Source organism: Protopterus annectens, chromosome 10.part0, assembly GCF_019279795.1.
Source record: "Protopterus annectens isolate FY-2018-M chromosome 10.part0, PAN1.0, whole genome shotgun sequence".
In the NCBI taxonomy this organism is placed as follows: domain Eukaryota; kingdom Metazoa; phylum Chordata; order Ceratodontiformes; family Protopteridae; genus Protopterus; species Protopterus annectens.
The window spans coordinates 479,658,168-479,672,122 of record NC_056744.1 but is presented as its reverse complement, the minus strand read 5'-3'; the positions used below and the strand labels follow the sequence as shown (position 1 = coordinate 479,672,122).

General features: G+C 37.9%; 1 protein-coding gene across 1 annotated transcript in view; it reads right to left on the bottom strand.

Annotated features, from left to right (window-relative positions):
- The window catches only part of CFAP57 (cilia and flagella associated protein 57), a 1,240,893-nt gene that overhangs the window by 211,396 nt on the left and 1,015,542 nt on the right, over positions 1–13,955 (bottom strand). Inside the window, exon 20 of the mRNA XM_044085374.1 lies at positions 5,787–5,921. Coding sequence (XP_043941309.1) covers positions 5,787–5,921 — 135 coding nt within the window. The remainder of the gene's footprint in view (positions 1–5,786; positions 5,922–13,955) is intronic.

Here is a 13,955-nt window from a genome sequence, read left to right as displayed (position 1 = left end):
CAGTCAACAGCAGGCAGGATTTCTACACTAGGGGACTCTGTGTTGTTTTGCAAGTGTTTTACTATGTTATATCTTTTAGCAGTTGCAAACATCTGAAGGCTATCTATTTTCACACAGAGATGGTAAATGTTGTTAGTTTCTGACACTGGGGATTTAGCTTGGGAACTAAAGTCAGGTGACAAAAAGTGATGTCATCCAAGCTAACCCAGCAGTAATATTGGATATTAATTTAAGAACTCTCTGAGAGAGAGAGAGAGAGAGAGAGAGAGAGAGAGAGGGCATTTTTTTATTTGTCTTTGACCTGACAAGATCCACTCATCACCATTTTTGTCTGCTTGTTGTTCTGTAAGTAAGTTTTTAGGGCATAGTAACTCTTTTAGATTCAGATAGGAATATAGTAAAGTATAGCTTAGATGTTTTCTTTATTTATTTGAGATTGTCCTGCAATGTTGTTTTAAATATTTCCTGTGATTTTGAACTCTGATGTAACTGACTACTTACTGAGTATTGTCCTGTTCTTTTATTATTTATTATTAAATATATTTAAACCTTTCAATGGTGGTTGGTCTGTTTAAAGATATTTAAGTGCTTAGTGTACTTGCATATCTATTTGATGACACTGTACAGGCCACTCCTAAATAGCCTTGCTCTTGGTCAGACTACCATTTGGATTAATAGTAAGATTACACAGTAGCATTGGACACCCTTTATCAAGGGCCTTAAAGTAGCTGATAAAGAGTGACTGGTGGCAGTCAGAACTACCTTATAGTCTGGGCAGAAGAGGGCATAGCTAGTAAACCTGTGCCAGCCTTTCCCAAGAGTGTGTGTGTGTGTGTGTGTGTGTGTGTGTGTGTGTGTGTGTGTGTGTGTGTGTGTGTGTGTGTGTGTGTGTATATATAAATCAAATCTCAAAGAGTGTGTGTGTCAGCTACTTGGGAAGGGACATAAAGCACTGGTTGGACAGAGATTTTGGTTTGGCCACTCAGGTGAGATCTCAACCCTATAGCTGTGCCAGTAAGGAGTCTTACTCTGGAGAAAGCGGGATAAACCAGCCCCAGACTGACTGTGATCTCTGTGTGCTCTTAATGGAAGCTGCACTTTACTGTGTGTGTACTTGTCATCCTCTCAGTGTGCACGTTCCCCACTGTTGCCAGTGGTGAGGATTGCGGCTCCTTCATTACTGGGCTAGTACAAGGGTGTCACAAAAGTAAAAAATAATGGAAGGATAAAGGCCTAAAATCAGGCCAGATTTTATATATTGTTCTTATAAACTTCAAAGTTGCTAGAATAAGTTTTGAATTAGCATGCATTTTCTGAAGGGTATAATGTCTAAAACTTAAAATGTCTGTCATTGGTTAGTTACTTCAGTCCTCAATAATTTGCTAGAAAAGCACAACATTTATAAGGAAAAGACCAAAAGTATGAGGCAAAAATCTGGATATTTGTGCAGTATGCTGAGGGACAGAGCAAACAACATCAGACATGTTCTGTAAAATCAGGTACAGCTGAGGACTAGCCAGACCGCAGCCATCCAAACCTCACCTCATGTCATTGCCAAGCTTTCTTTTTTCCCCGGTCTCTTGGTTTTGAATTTGTTGACTCCTTATTCTGTCCCACCCACAATCTACCTAATTCAGAGAGGCCAAAATACTGAATAGCCAAAATTGGCAGGCTTGTTTGTTCCCTTGAGTGCCACTCTCACTTCTGTGGTAGGCTCACTTTTCTGTTATTTGTGTGTCTATGTATTTATTTATTTATTTTTAAGTAAAGAAACACCATTTTTATTTACTCAAAACATAAATTTCTGAAAAGCTGCCCTACAAGAGAAGTGAGCATGGTCAGCCATGCCTGCTCATGGTATTTTCTCTCATTCGACCCAAAATACAGGATTGTGAAACATCATGGAGGGATCTCCACATTACAGTAATGGCCAGACCATATAACCATTTAGAAGGGGAATTTTCAGATTTTGGGCAATGGAATCATCATTTAAGCAAGGTTGCCATTCATTAAGTAGCCTGGGATTGCAAATGAGGGTCAGGAATCACTGGCACTACATGCAACACTAGACCCACATACAGTGCCATCCACAGTAGTGTAAATGATACCAGATTGAGAGGACTCCAGATTCATTTCTTTCCTTTATACTATGCACCAAAAATTCCAAGCATTCCCAGTCTCAGTAATGTGCCCATCTTGCATGGCACTATTATCTTGAGAGTACTTCAGCAACTCTCTTCAAAACATGTCTATGATACCATGACAACAACAGAAACTCCTAGACTGTAAAGAAGGCATACAAATCACCTATAAGAAACAGGACAAGATGATAAGCCTGCAGGAAATCCCTTGCTGAAGCTGAGAAGCTCAGGGAGCAGTGACAGCATTATCCAAACAGCATTCTGCATACCTCTACAGAAAAGATAGCTAGTGAATGACTGCAAGAAACATTATGCGCTAGTCACACGAGAAATTGCATAATAACTGGTAGTGGGTAGAAATCCAGGACTGAAGAATCATGGCATTAGGATTCTGACCAATTGACTGAGACCAGATTAATTCATATAAGTATTCAGATGCACACCAAATAATGTCTGGCCACTCACTGAAGTCATTCTCTTAGATCCTGTCTGACCCATGCTGGTATCATTTCCCAGGTAAAGACTTTGCACGAACATAGTACAAGGGTACACACACACACACACACACACACACACACACACACACACACACACACACACACACACACACCCTATGGTTCTGGCACCCTTGCAGTTGAATTATTATGCCTACCCCAATATTCTCTCGTTATTTTTTCTTAATCATTTGGAGTTTTTGTCACACAGTCTCTGAAGAAAAAACTCATGAAACTCTATTGTGTGATATTACTGACTGACTGCAATCCTCTGTGATTCACCAGGAAATTCAAAAATGTTATGAGGAACAGAAAAAAACATGACATCAGTTTAATGTTGCAAAGTTAGGAGTACTGGAGAGGAAGGTTTCCCCAACACATTACCAGCACTCACTTTGAGAAAATAGTAGGTGCACTTCATCAGTACAGCATTCTGCTTCCAGGTCCGAAGCACGAACAAGTCATTAAGTGCTGACTTGCCAGCACAGTACCTGCAGTACTCATTAAGCAGGTGCAAGTGAAAAATGAATAAAAATACATAAATTAATAAATGCTTGTGCCTTTGACTGCACCGCTTAAGTAACACTGGCAAAGTCTCTGTACGGGAGGGCAGCAATGTGAAAAAGTAAGTAAAGGAATTCTATCTGTGCTGCAAGATTAAACAATTAAACTGCAACTGCAAAAGGAAAGCAATGAATAAACACTGCCAAAATGCAACTGCATTTGTAAAGCAATGATTAGAGGGCACTTCAAGTGATGACTTTACAGCATATTAAAATGATATTAAAAGGCAGAGTAAAAGAAACAGCATCTCTGCCAGATGATCTGCACATTGTTATGTCCTACACAAAAATATATATGTTTAAGAAATGCAATCAAAAAATAGTCCTAAACTGATGGATAGTCCATTTACTTATGCAGAAGGGCTGGACTATGCTTTGGGCTGCATATTACATTAGGAGGGTGGTACCCTAGGTAACTGGACTACAGAAAATAAAGAGAAAGAAAGGGTATTAATGAACGTGACATCCAAAGTGGCATTAAAGCAACACAAGGACAGAGTAAAAATGGCTTACAGTACTGCTGCTACTAAATGGACAAATGCAACTCAAGGTAAAATGTCAAGCATCTTGCAATTTAATCATATTTTTAATGGGTGGGATCAAATGTTAGTGACTAAAAACTTAATAAAAACATTAAATATTACTGCCATACCATAGTTCTCTTTAAGTGTTTGATTAAAGGAAAATATAAAAAAAAAAATTGTGACAAAAGCAGCACGCTTGAGGCAGGTGTTAATGCGGGAGCTTTAGTTCCGTTAGCCCCCCCCCTCCACCCTTAACCACCATCCTTCCCACATTCCCCCAGTAAATCTGCCAGTTAAGTAAATAGACATAGTAAGGTCTTGCTGAGGCTAATTACTGTGGCTCCCAAAAAAGCAATTACTAGAAAATGGAAATCAAAGTCTAAACTAACTGTACTAGAAGTGGTGAATATACAGTAGTTACAGAGATAAAGCAACTGGAATTGGAATCTTTAGAAAAGGGAAGGAGCAATTTACATATAAAAATGGGAATTGTGGGAACAATATATGCAGAGGAGGAACGAGGTTTAAAAGAAGGCAGAATTTGAATGAGCTATGTAATGTTTGACTGACAATGACTGGATAGATTATAAATGATAATGTTTGCATCTAAATTATGTCAATATGGTTTGTGATATATAACGTTTGCAACTAAAATTATTTCAATAGGGTTTATTTTCATTTATATAAATGTATGATTGCCTATGTCATACGTGATAATTTAATAAAGATGTTTCTTGTGTAAAAAAAAACAGCTCTCTCACACAAGATTTACGCAAAGTACAGAAAATGGCAATATGCCATTTACAATACTAACTGTTATGCTACACAGAAACAAAACATACAAGAAAAATTAATGTTGATTTTAGAACCAGTGCATTTTCATAGTAGCTACAAAGTCATGATAACAACTAAATTAAGTACTAATATAGCACTGATTTATTCCATAACATTTGACTTCACGTTAGAAGAGGCACAAAAATTAAATTTCTAAATTAAACATAGTGTGACATGCATTACTAAAACATTTGCAGATATCAACAAATTCAGCAAAGTCTGATGACGTCTTTATTGTTAAGAAAAAAGTGCTTACTGATTTCATTTGAGTAAAATGAGAGAAAGCATATTTTTTGTTCATTTAATTCTAAACAGCCTTTGTTGAAATGTGTTAATATTTTGTTATATTTTTAGCAAATGGTTGAGCTTTTATAGGTTGAGATTTTATACTTGTTTATTGATTTTTCAATGACAAAAATATAAATAAAAAACAATAATCCACTGTATGGGGAAATCTGGATTATTATTGTTGGATTTACTTGTACCTAGACAGAGTTTATTGTTTCATCCTTGCTCTTTTAACTAAACCTTCCCAAGGAGTGAGTAAATCTCAGTATAATCCACACCTTTGTTATGGGTTATAATATTTAACATACTCTTAATCACATACATATACGTATCCAGATTCTTTTTAAATCCTTGAATTAACATAACGTCAACTCGCATAACAGCGAGATGACTTCAGCGAAAATGTAAATGAACAAACTCCTGGAATGGCGTATTTTGCCTCTGGGAAACTAACCACTTGGCCACCATGGCGAACTCTATTCTTTTCTCCACTGCAGTGTGATCTCAGAGTTTGTGTATTTAGTTGAGGGGGTGTGAAGCCCCCCCACTTCAGTGGGTTTAATTTGCTTTGTTTTTTGTTTTTGTTATTGGTGGTCAAGTGGTTAGTTTCCCAGAGGCAAAATATGCCATTCCAGGAGTTTGTTCATTTAAGTTTTTCAAAGAAATCATCTCACTGTTATGCAAGTATTGTTATGACATAGACCCACATGCACACACACACACACACACACACACACACACACACACACACACACACACACACACACACACACACACACACACACACACACACACACACACACACACACACACAAGCACGCACACAAACTTTCAGATTTTGTGGCTTAATTCAAATACAGCTTAGACAGGCAATAATGATGCTCTCTAGTACGTCAGAAATGGCTGACATTATAAGAACAGAGCTGAGAGTTAGATACTTACTACATCAGACTGCTGTACGTATTTCTCAAACATTTCTCGAATGCTTTCTTTCAGCTTCTTTGGTTCTTGGATAAAGCCTACACAGTTATGAAGATCTGTCTTAAAGCGTTTGACAAGGGCTTCAACATCCCGGACCTTAATAAAAAGAAACAGATATTAAGGGCATTACAATTTTTTTCTGTCACATATTAATTTTACCCTTTAAGACTATGCAATGTAAGAAATGCTAAACGCTTTGCTTTTGTTAGAAGTAGAGGGTAAAGTATGGTGACAAAAAGGAGGTTAGTAATTTTTAAATACTACAATCAAAGGAAAATTGTCTACTGCAGCTAACACAGTAGTTGAAATGATTACATCAGCCCTCAGCATGAAGTGATCATGTCTTTGACTTCTGCACAGGATGGGGGAAGATTAAGGAGTTTGGAGGAAAAACTTGTTACCACATTCGCAAACAGGGAGATAGTCATGGATAACCTGAATCTCACTGGGAGCAACTCAGATTCTCTGCCTGCCCATGACAGTAGAAATCAGCCTTGCTCTTAACAGTCCAGAGCTGTTCAATAGCACAGACAACCAAAGATTCTGGCAGTTTTACTCAGAAGATTAAGGCTCCAAGCTGCTAATGAGAATTTTCCTGTAGTTTGTGATTTGAGCCCTCAGTTTCTAGTTGCTTACTTTGTGACTTTGAGCAAGTCAATTAACCACACAGTGCTCCAGGTTTACCCCTGAAAATAGGCTTGCGCCTAGTGGGTTTATATGGCTACGAAATTAATATAAATAACAAAATAAAAAGATTTTCTGTTAATATCCATTAATTTGTACAGGATGAGGTAAATATCACTGTGAAAAGTACAGATGTTAAGGTATTGACTGTGAAAGCAGATTCTAGAATAATATGTATGTTTGTTACTGTACACAAATGTAGAACAACTCAATGAATTTGCACTGATCGAGTACCACTCCACTGGTGATCTCTGCATTATAACTGTCTCAACAAACAGGTTTACAAAAGAACGTGGAAGCACCATACTTGGTATTACAGTACTAATTTTCATGTTTCTCCAGCCTCAGTAAGTAGCAGGGGTTGCACCCCCATGTGTATCCCTACATGGGAGAGTACAGGGGACTACACTTTAAAAAAAACAGTCATCTTTTTTTTTTTCCTTTGAGATATGCAGCTGGTAAGCTGGTGGATGAGGGGGATTTCAATGTCCTTAGTGCTCTGGAAGCTGTCTAATAATGGAGAGTTTCAGTGCATATTGTCATTCAGCTACAGGGTTGCAATTTGCAGGGATTCAAATGAAATTCACTTGTAAGGTGTCATGGATAAAAAAAAAATGGTACCCATAACACATGAGAAATTCATAACAATAATCTATGCACCAAGAAAGACCATAAAATATGAAAGAAATATAACTTAAGGAAAGTAGTACGAATAATGAGAGGAATATTTAAAATACTCCAGCATAGACTAAACTCAGTTGTTGTTGTGTCTTTCAGCTTTTCCCGGTTAGGGGTCGCCACAGCAGAACTCCGGTCTGCTAATGATTGGCAGTAGATTTTTACATGCCGAGTTGCCGGCCCTGATGCACAACCTTCAACGAAGGTATGCCCATTCATGCATGTCTCCACACAGACGACGCTCTAACTGAGAATCGAACAGGACAACGTCTTACTGTGAGGTGACAACGCTACCACAGCACCACCACCACAGTAGACTAAACTCAGTAAAATATGTATATAATTATTATTATCAGAAAAGGTGGAGGGTGGGAAGCCACCAGTAGCAAGTATTGATATTATGTATGAATCTAATGTTACGGTGAGTACCTCACACAGCTGAGCTACTGTAATTTTAATAAATGTCTGTCACTAGGAAGAAGACTTCTTATCTCTACAGTGTAGTGTACCTAGTCACTTTACAAAATGAAAGCTAATACTAATGAAACAAAGAGGAAATTAAATTATCCCTAGTTGTGGACTGATAAGCCAGTTTAAATTGCTTTTTGAATGGTGGTCAGATACCCAAGTGACACCTTTAGAGATATCCTAAGGTGAACCACTTAAAAATCCTATTGTAGCTGATACTAATAAAATGACAAGGACATTAGTACAAAAAACATTATATTAAAAATGATTACTCACATGTTGGTGTGCCACTGAATGCCTCCCAAATCCAAGGAAATTAAAACAATAAAAACATATCGCTTTATACAAAGAGGCATTAAATTCAGTACTTTGAAACCCTATTGTTTGAATAATGACATTTACTGCAAAAGTTTGATGAGGAAGTTAGTTTATTGATGTTTTGCTGCCATTGGTGCCTCCATTATTAGTTGTATTTATAAAGCTGTGTGCTTTGGTTTTGATCTCTTTGGAAGGCTTTTGTTATTGTGCCTGACCCCTTCTGAAAGTGTTTGTTTACTCATTGGTCTGGTTCAACTTCCTTTCAGAAATTGAGAAAAAGGCTAATAAAATGCAGTGATATCCATAATGCTTTGAGTATATTATAGAAACTGCCTATGGACATCAAAAGTGTGAAGAATTCTGTTGCGAAACTGTAGACACCATATATTTGGCATCAAGTAATGACGGTTTTGTAAGAAAAACTTGGTAATGGAAGACTGTGTAGTTTTATTACATTTCAGAATCTACAACTCATTTCTGATATCTTTTTGACTGAGGTAATAGATATGTTCTCACTGCAGAAACTGCCCTATGAGGACTTTTCTCAGTCAGTCTCTAGCTAGGTTCTTATTATTCTCATCCATGCCAACTCAGTATTGTTTTTTTCGAAGCTGCCATGCCAGACAGCACACTTACCACACACTGACATGCACTGTTATGTCTCATGTTACACCAGGACAATGTATCTAGCTGGCATGCATTATATGTCACATGTTACACCAGGACAGCATACCTAGCTCTAAGCCTTCCAGTTCATCTGCAGTCAACGAGTAAGCCCACCTGCTGCAAATCAGTTAGAAACAATGAAAAACTGATTTTTGGTATTTTTTACACTTTTATTTATTTATTTATTTATTTATTTATTTATTTTTAATTTGTCCTTTGTTGACCAGGTTAGTCCCACTAGGCTAATAGCCTCTTTTCAGGGGATATCTGAAGTGATATTTATACTACAAGGGAAAATTTGGCTAGGTGTTGTAGGGTCTTTTACATCCACCTGAACTGCCACTAACTGAAGCAGGTAGAACCTTCATTTAACATCTCATCTGATGGATGCCACACTCAGGAGTACAGCACCCCCCCCCTTATGCTGCACTGCAGTGTAGTGTCAGCAATCCTCCTTCTATCTCAGCTGGGAATAGAAGTGGGAAGTGTTGTAAAGGGAAAATGAAAATAAAATAAATAAATAGAACCCACAACCTTCCTCACCAAAGGCAAATGTGCTACCTCTTGCACCATATGCACCTGTCTATGTTATAAGAAACTCCAACAGCAGCTACTTGATGGAGCTGCTATCTAAGCAAGAATGATGATAAAATGTTATCTGTGAGCCACTAGGATGTTCCCCTCATAGGTCAAATGATATAGTAAAAAAGCATCTATTAGATCTAACATCAGGGACTTTTGTCCTTGGTGGATCCATGACTGATTTGATTCCAAGTATGAAAGGAGCTCCATAATAGCAAAGTAAACAAACTCAGAAGGCTGAGTCCTGAAGTAAGGAGGTAACAAAGACACCTCAACTCCTAAAGTCAAGATTCAAACAGTAGTGCTTTGTAAGTGAGTAAACCAACAAGTGACCACTACATAAATATCTGCAATGGAAAAATTATTGATGCAAATACAGGAAGTAGCTACGCTCTTTGTGGAATGGCCTGTAACAGAAGCATTCTCCAACATGCAGTTCACTTCCTGATGGCAGCAGATAATGCAGCTAGCATTATTCCTGGAAATGGTTTGCTTGGTAACTGCCAGCCCTTCATTTGCTAAAGCAAAATAGAAAAAGAGCTATTCAGTGTTCTTAAATTTATATACTGCCTACAAGTAAAGCCTAAATTGACAGTGTACATCCAGAGTGTGAAAGGCTATTTTTCTCCAATTACCCCCCCCCCCCCACACACACACACACACACACACAAAGAAAAAAGGAAACAGTAAGATGAATGGGCTGGATTAAAGGCAGCACTGGCACCACTTTTAAAAGGGAATTGTAAGTTGGCTCTAAAGAACACCTGATCCTTCTATAAGACCATATTGTGGTTCCCTAAATATGAGTACTGAGATCGTGTGAGCAGAGGTGATGATGCTGAACTTCAAAGCAGCAGAACCACTGAGCTCAAATGAAAGATAATCAAGTCTGTTGATAATGAAGTTCAGATCCCAAGAAGAGATCAATTTTCACAAATGTAGGGGATGATAAACAACCCCCTTTAAGAAAATGCTTGATTAGTTGGTGCTGGATCACAATCTTGCACTGCAAAAGGTCAAGATGAGCAGATATAACTCACATAAGCTTAATTATTATGGAATAAATGAGATGAAAATTATATAGATGGTAGGTCTTGACCATCTGCAGACTGACTAAGGGGGTTTCATGGAATACTGGTTTCCATAATGGAATTTCTTCCATTTAGCAAAAAATACCTGTTAGGTAGATTTATAGATCCATAGATATTCCAAGGCCATTGAGTCTTGTAATCATTTATGCCTTGCCAGTACCCTCCCTCAAGCCACACCTCCTTTCTCCAGGTGGACTAAACCAGTTAGTCCCGGAGTAAATCTTTGAAAACCCATCTAAGCTTCAGGTCTTTCTGTCAGACCTAATGAGTAATGATTGGAAAATTAGAAAGTCTACAACAAAACAAAAAGCTTGAGATGGAGCAAGTTTCACTCTAACCATGGGAATATCATTAGCATCATCTAGAAATATCTGTTGTGTTGCCAGAGACACAGAAACATGAATCCATATCCTTCTTGGCCCTTGGGGTAAAAAGAAATAGCATTGGTCTTTCATACCTGAATTTTGTGATAAGGCATGGACTCAGTCAGAATGGTGGACAGATGTGCTGAAATGTCCCCAGGCACATGACTGGAGCACATAGCCACCAAAAACTTCCCCCTTGCCATACAACATAGAGATGAATAGAGTAAGGATCATATTTAATTAAGTGGTAAACAGAAGCAGGTAATTCACCAGAGTGTAAAACCTCAAATATTGATGCCATGTACCCCAAAATCCTGAGATATCACCTAGCAGATGTGATTTTGATTGGAAAAACTCAGGAAGAACTGCTGAAATATGTCTATTTTGTCTGAAGGACGAAAGCTCTTTTCAAGGAAAAATCAAACAGACATCCCAGGAATACAGTTCTGGGAGAATCAATGAGAAGATTGCTGAAAGTATATTTGAAAACCCTGACTCTGGAAGATTGTAAAAGTTGCTAAAGACTCTTGACAGCTGGGAAAAAGTCTACAAAGATTAGACAATTGTCAAAATACAGAAAAATGTGAATACCTTGAAGTTTGCAATAAGCAACACTTTGTGAATACCCTTGGTGGAGTGGAAAGTCCAAAGGGAAACAGAGAAATGATAATGTAAGCCAGACATACCAAATCTTAAAAAAAAAAAAAAAAACACCTGAACTGCTCACCAATGAGGATGAGATGATGACCATCTTTTAAAAATCTAGTTTAAACATGAGAACTAGAGGAGGGAGCAAAAGTAAAAGGGACAGAAATGATAACATTTTGAACTTTGTAAGGATGGAGTGATTCCCACAGCTAAGTGTACTCCTGCCGGATTACATTTAAAATCTATCTGTAACAATCTGGTGCCACAAAAGGAAGATGGAGCCTTGGCTAGATGGAGATGTTGCCAGGGCAGGAGGGGGGCTGAACAGGCAAACAGTCATACTGACTGAGAGGACTGTCCTTGACTTTTAGAAGCTTATCCTTTATTTTGAGAGCCTCCTTGCCATTTCTTTTTGATGACTCCTTACTGCTTAAATTGCTTATTTTAAAAAGGAGGCTGAGGAGGAGGGGAATTTCTATTTGTTCTAAAACAAGGTTTGAAAAATCTGAGCGACTCCTTGAATCAACCTTCCCCTTTCATCAAACTTATTTAGCACCTCAGCTGCAGAAGGGCCAAATAGAACTTCCTTGTCTAAGGCATAATTTAAAATTTAATTCTTAACACGTTCAGGAAGATTTTGAGAATATTGTCAAGCCAATCTTCCTAACATTGACTCAGAAGCAGCTCCATTATAAACCTAATAAAATATTCTTAGTAGCATGAGAAGCAGACGGTACAAAAGCATTCAAAGATTTATTTTTACCTCAGAAGAATGCTCTCAAAAGATTATAAAAAAGTTAGCATATGAGCGTGATATTTTAAAATCCTGAATATTAAAGTACTAGACAAATACATTTTCTCCAACTTATCCAGTGTGTTCCCATCCTAGTCAGAGGGAATGAGATTAGCAGCAGTAATCTATTTAGCAGAGACAGTTCTAGATGTGGAAACCACTGATGATTCTGCTTTAGGATTTGAAAACAAATACTTAACCAGTATGAGGTACCCTGTATAACGTGTCAGACTTCCTAGGGGCAGGAGGCTAACTATCAAACTAGTACATAGAGGCTAAACTAGTACTAGTGAGAAACATTCTGTAAAGTGGGCTATGCAGGTGTAGATTTAGGCACATTCAAATATAATAAGTATAACACATTTATGTATCACAGAAATAGCATTCTGCTTCTACTGGAAAACCTATTTCATCTGAGATAAAGTCTCATACAAAGAAAAGTATTTAGAAAGGAAATATGAAACCATAGTTTCACTAGAATCAGAAAGTTCAAACTGAGAACAGATTCCTGATATATGACATTACCCTGCAGTGTCTGATCTTCTGACTGAAAATCCAAGTGAGAAAGAGATGTAACTGCATTTTTTTCTTGCCTGAAGAACAAGTTGTTGTTGTTGTCTTTCAGCTTTTCCCGGTTAGGGGTCGCCACAGCGGAACTTCGGTCCGCTAATGATTGGCAGTTGATTTTCACGAATGCTGAAATGCCAGCTCGATGTTCAACCTTCAATGAAGGCATGCCCATTTACGCATGTCTTTCGAACGCCCACCCAACCGCGGGGAGGACATGCAAGAAAAAAACATTAATATGCAGCTTTGCAAATCCCAACAAATCTTGTCTTGCACATAGAAACAGAAACAAGGTGGAAGTTTTTTTTTTTTTTTTTTTAATATGTTCACTTTTACTGGGGAGCTCCCAGAAAAATGACCACCTCACAGAAAGCATACTAGTCCCATTCCCAGGTCCTTATCATGGCTGAATGAAGAACCTTCACTTGCCCATTCACCTAAGACTGATTAGAGTGGCTCTACTTTGCCCCCCAAACAATGTCCCTACAGCCGCAGAGGACATAGCTATCCCACTGGATTTGATGGCTGTATTTGTTACACACCAAGGGGACTGGGGGGGGAGATGACTAGTCTGTGGAACAACAACAGACCACTGCAGTGTCTCCCACCAGTGAATGAGGCAAACATAGAGTCAACCAGACACACAAAGTTAAATAACACAGCCTGGATGAGTTAGTAAAAGATAAGGTAGAGAACATGTGGTTTTGACATAAGTAAACCACTGCTAGTCCCCCAAAAAGACAGTATCCAGTTTCAAATACACAAAAATACCAAATGTGGCTAAAAATTCAATAAAAAAACAGATATTTTTACACAAAAAGTTCACACAGACCCGTTCTATTCTAACTGATACTATGTATATATTTTTGTTTTTAAATTTTTATCCTGTAAATGGGTTAACACTCATTTTTTTGTCTATAATTTCTATTACTTGATGTGATGACTTTGTATGTAAGGTTAAGCTGGAGCTTTTCTCCCCGGGCCTCCACTGAAAATGGGCACTGTCCCAGTCAGACCATCCCAGTAAACAAATGTGAAATAAATAAATAAATCATTTCACATAAACTTACTTAGAAATGCAACAATAGACCTAAAAAACACAAGTTTCATAGCAAAACACAATGTTTCAATAAGAAAAAAACACCTAGCTCTCCTCAAATAATGTATATTTTGTGGAAGGTTTTCCCTCAAAAGAGAACATCTGCCCATCCTTGAAGGATCACTAGCTGACCAACATTTTTAAGGGGCCGATCAAATGAGTGCTCTTCAG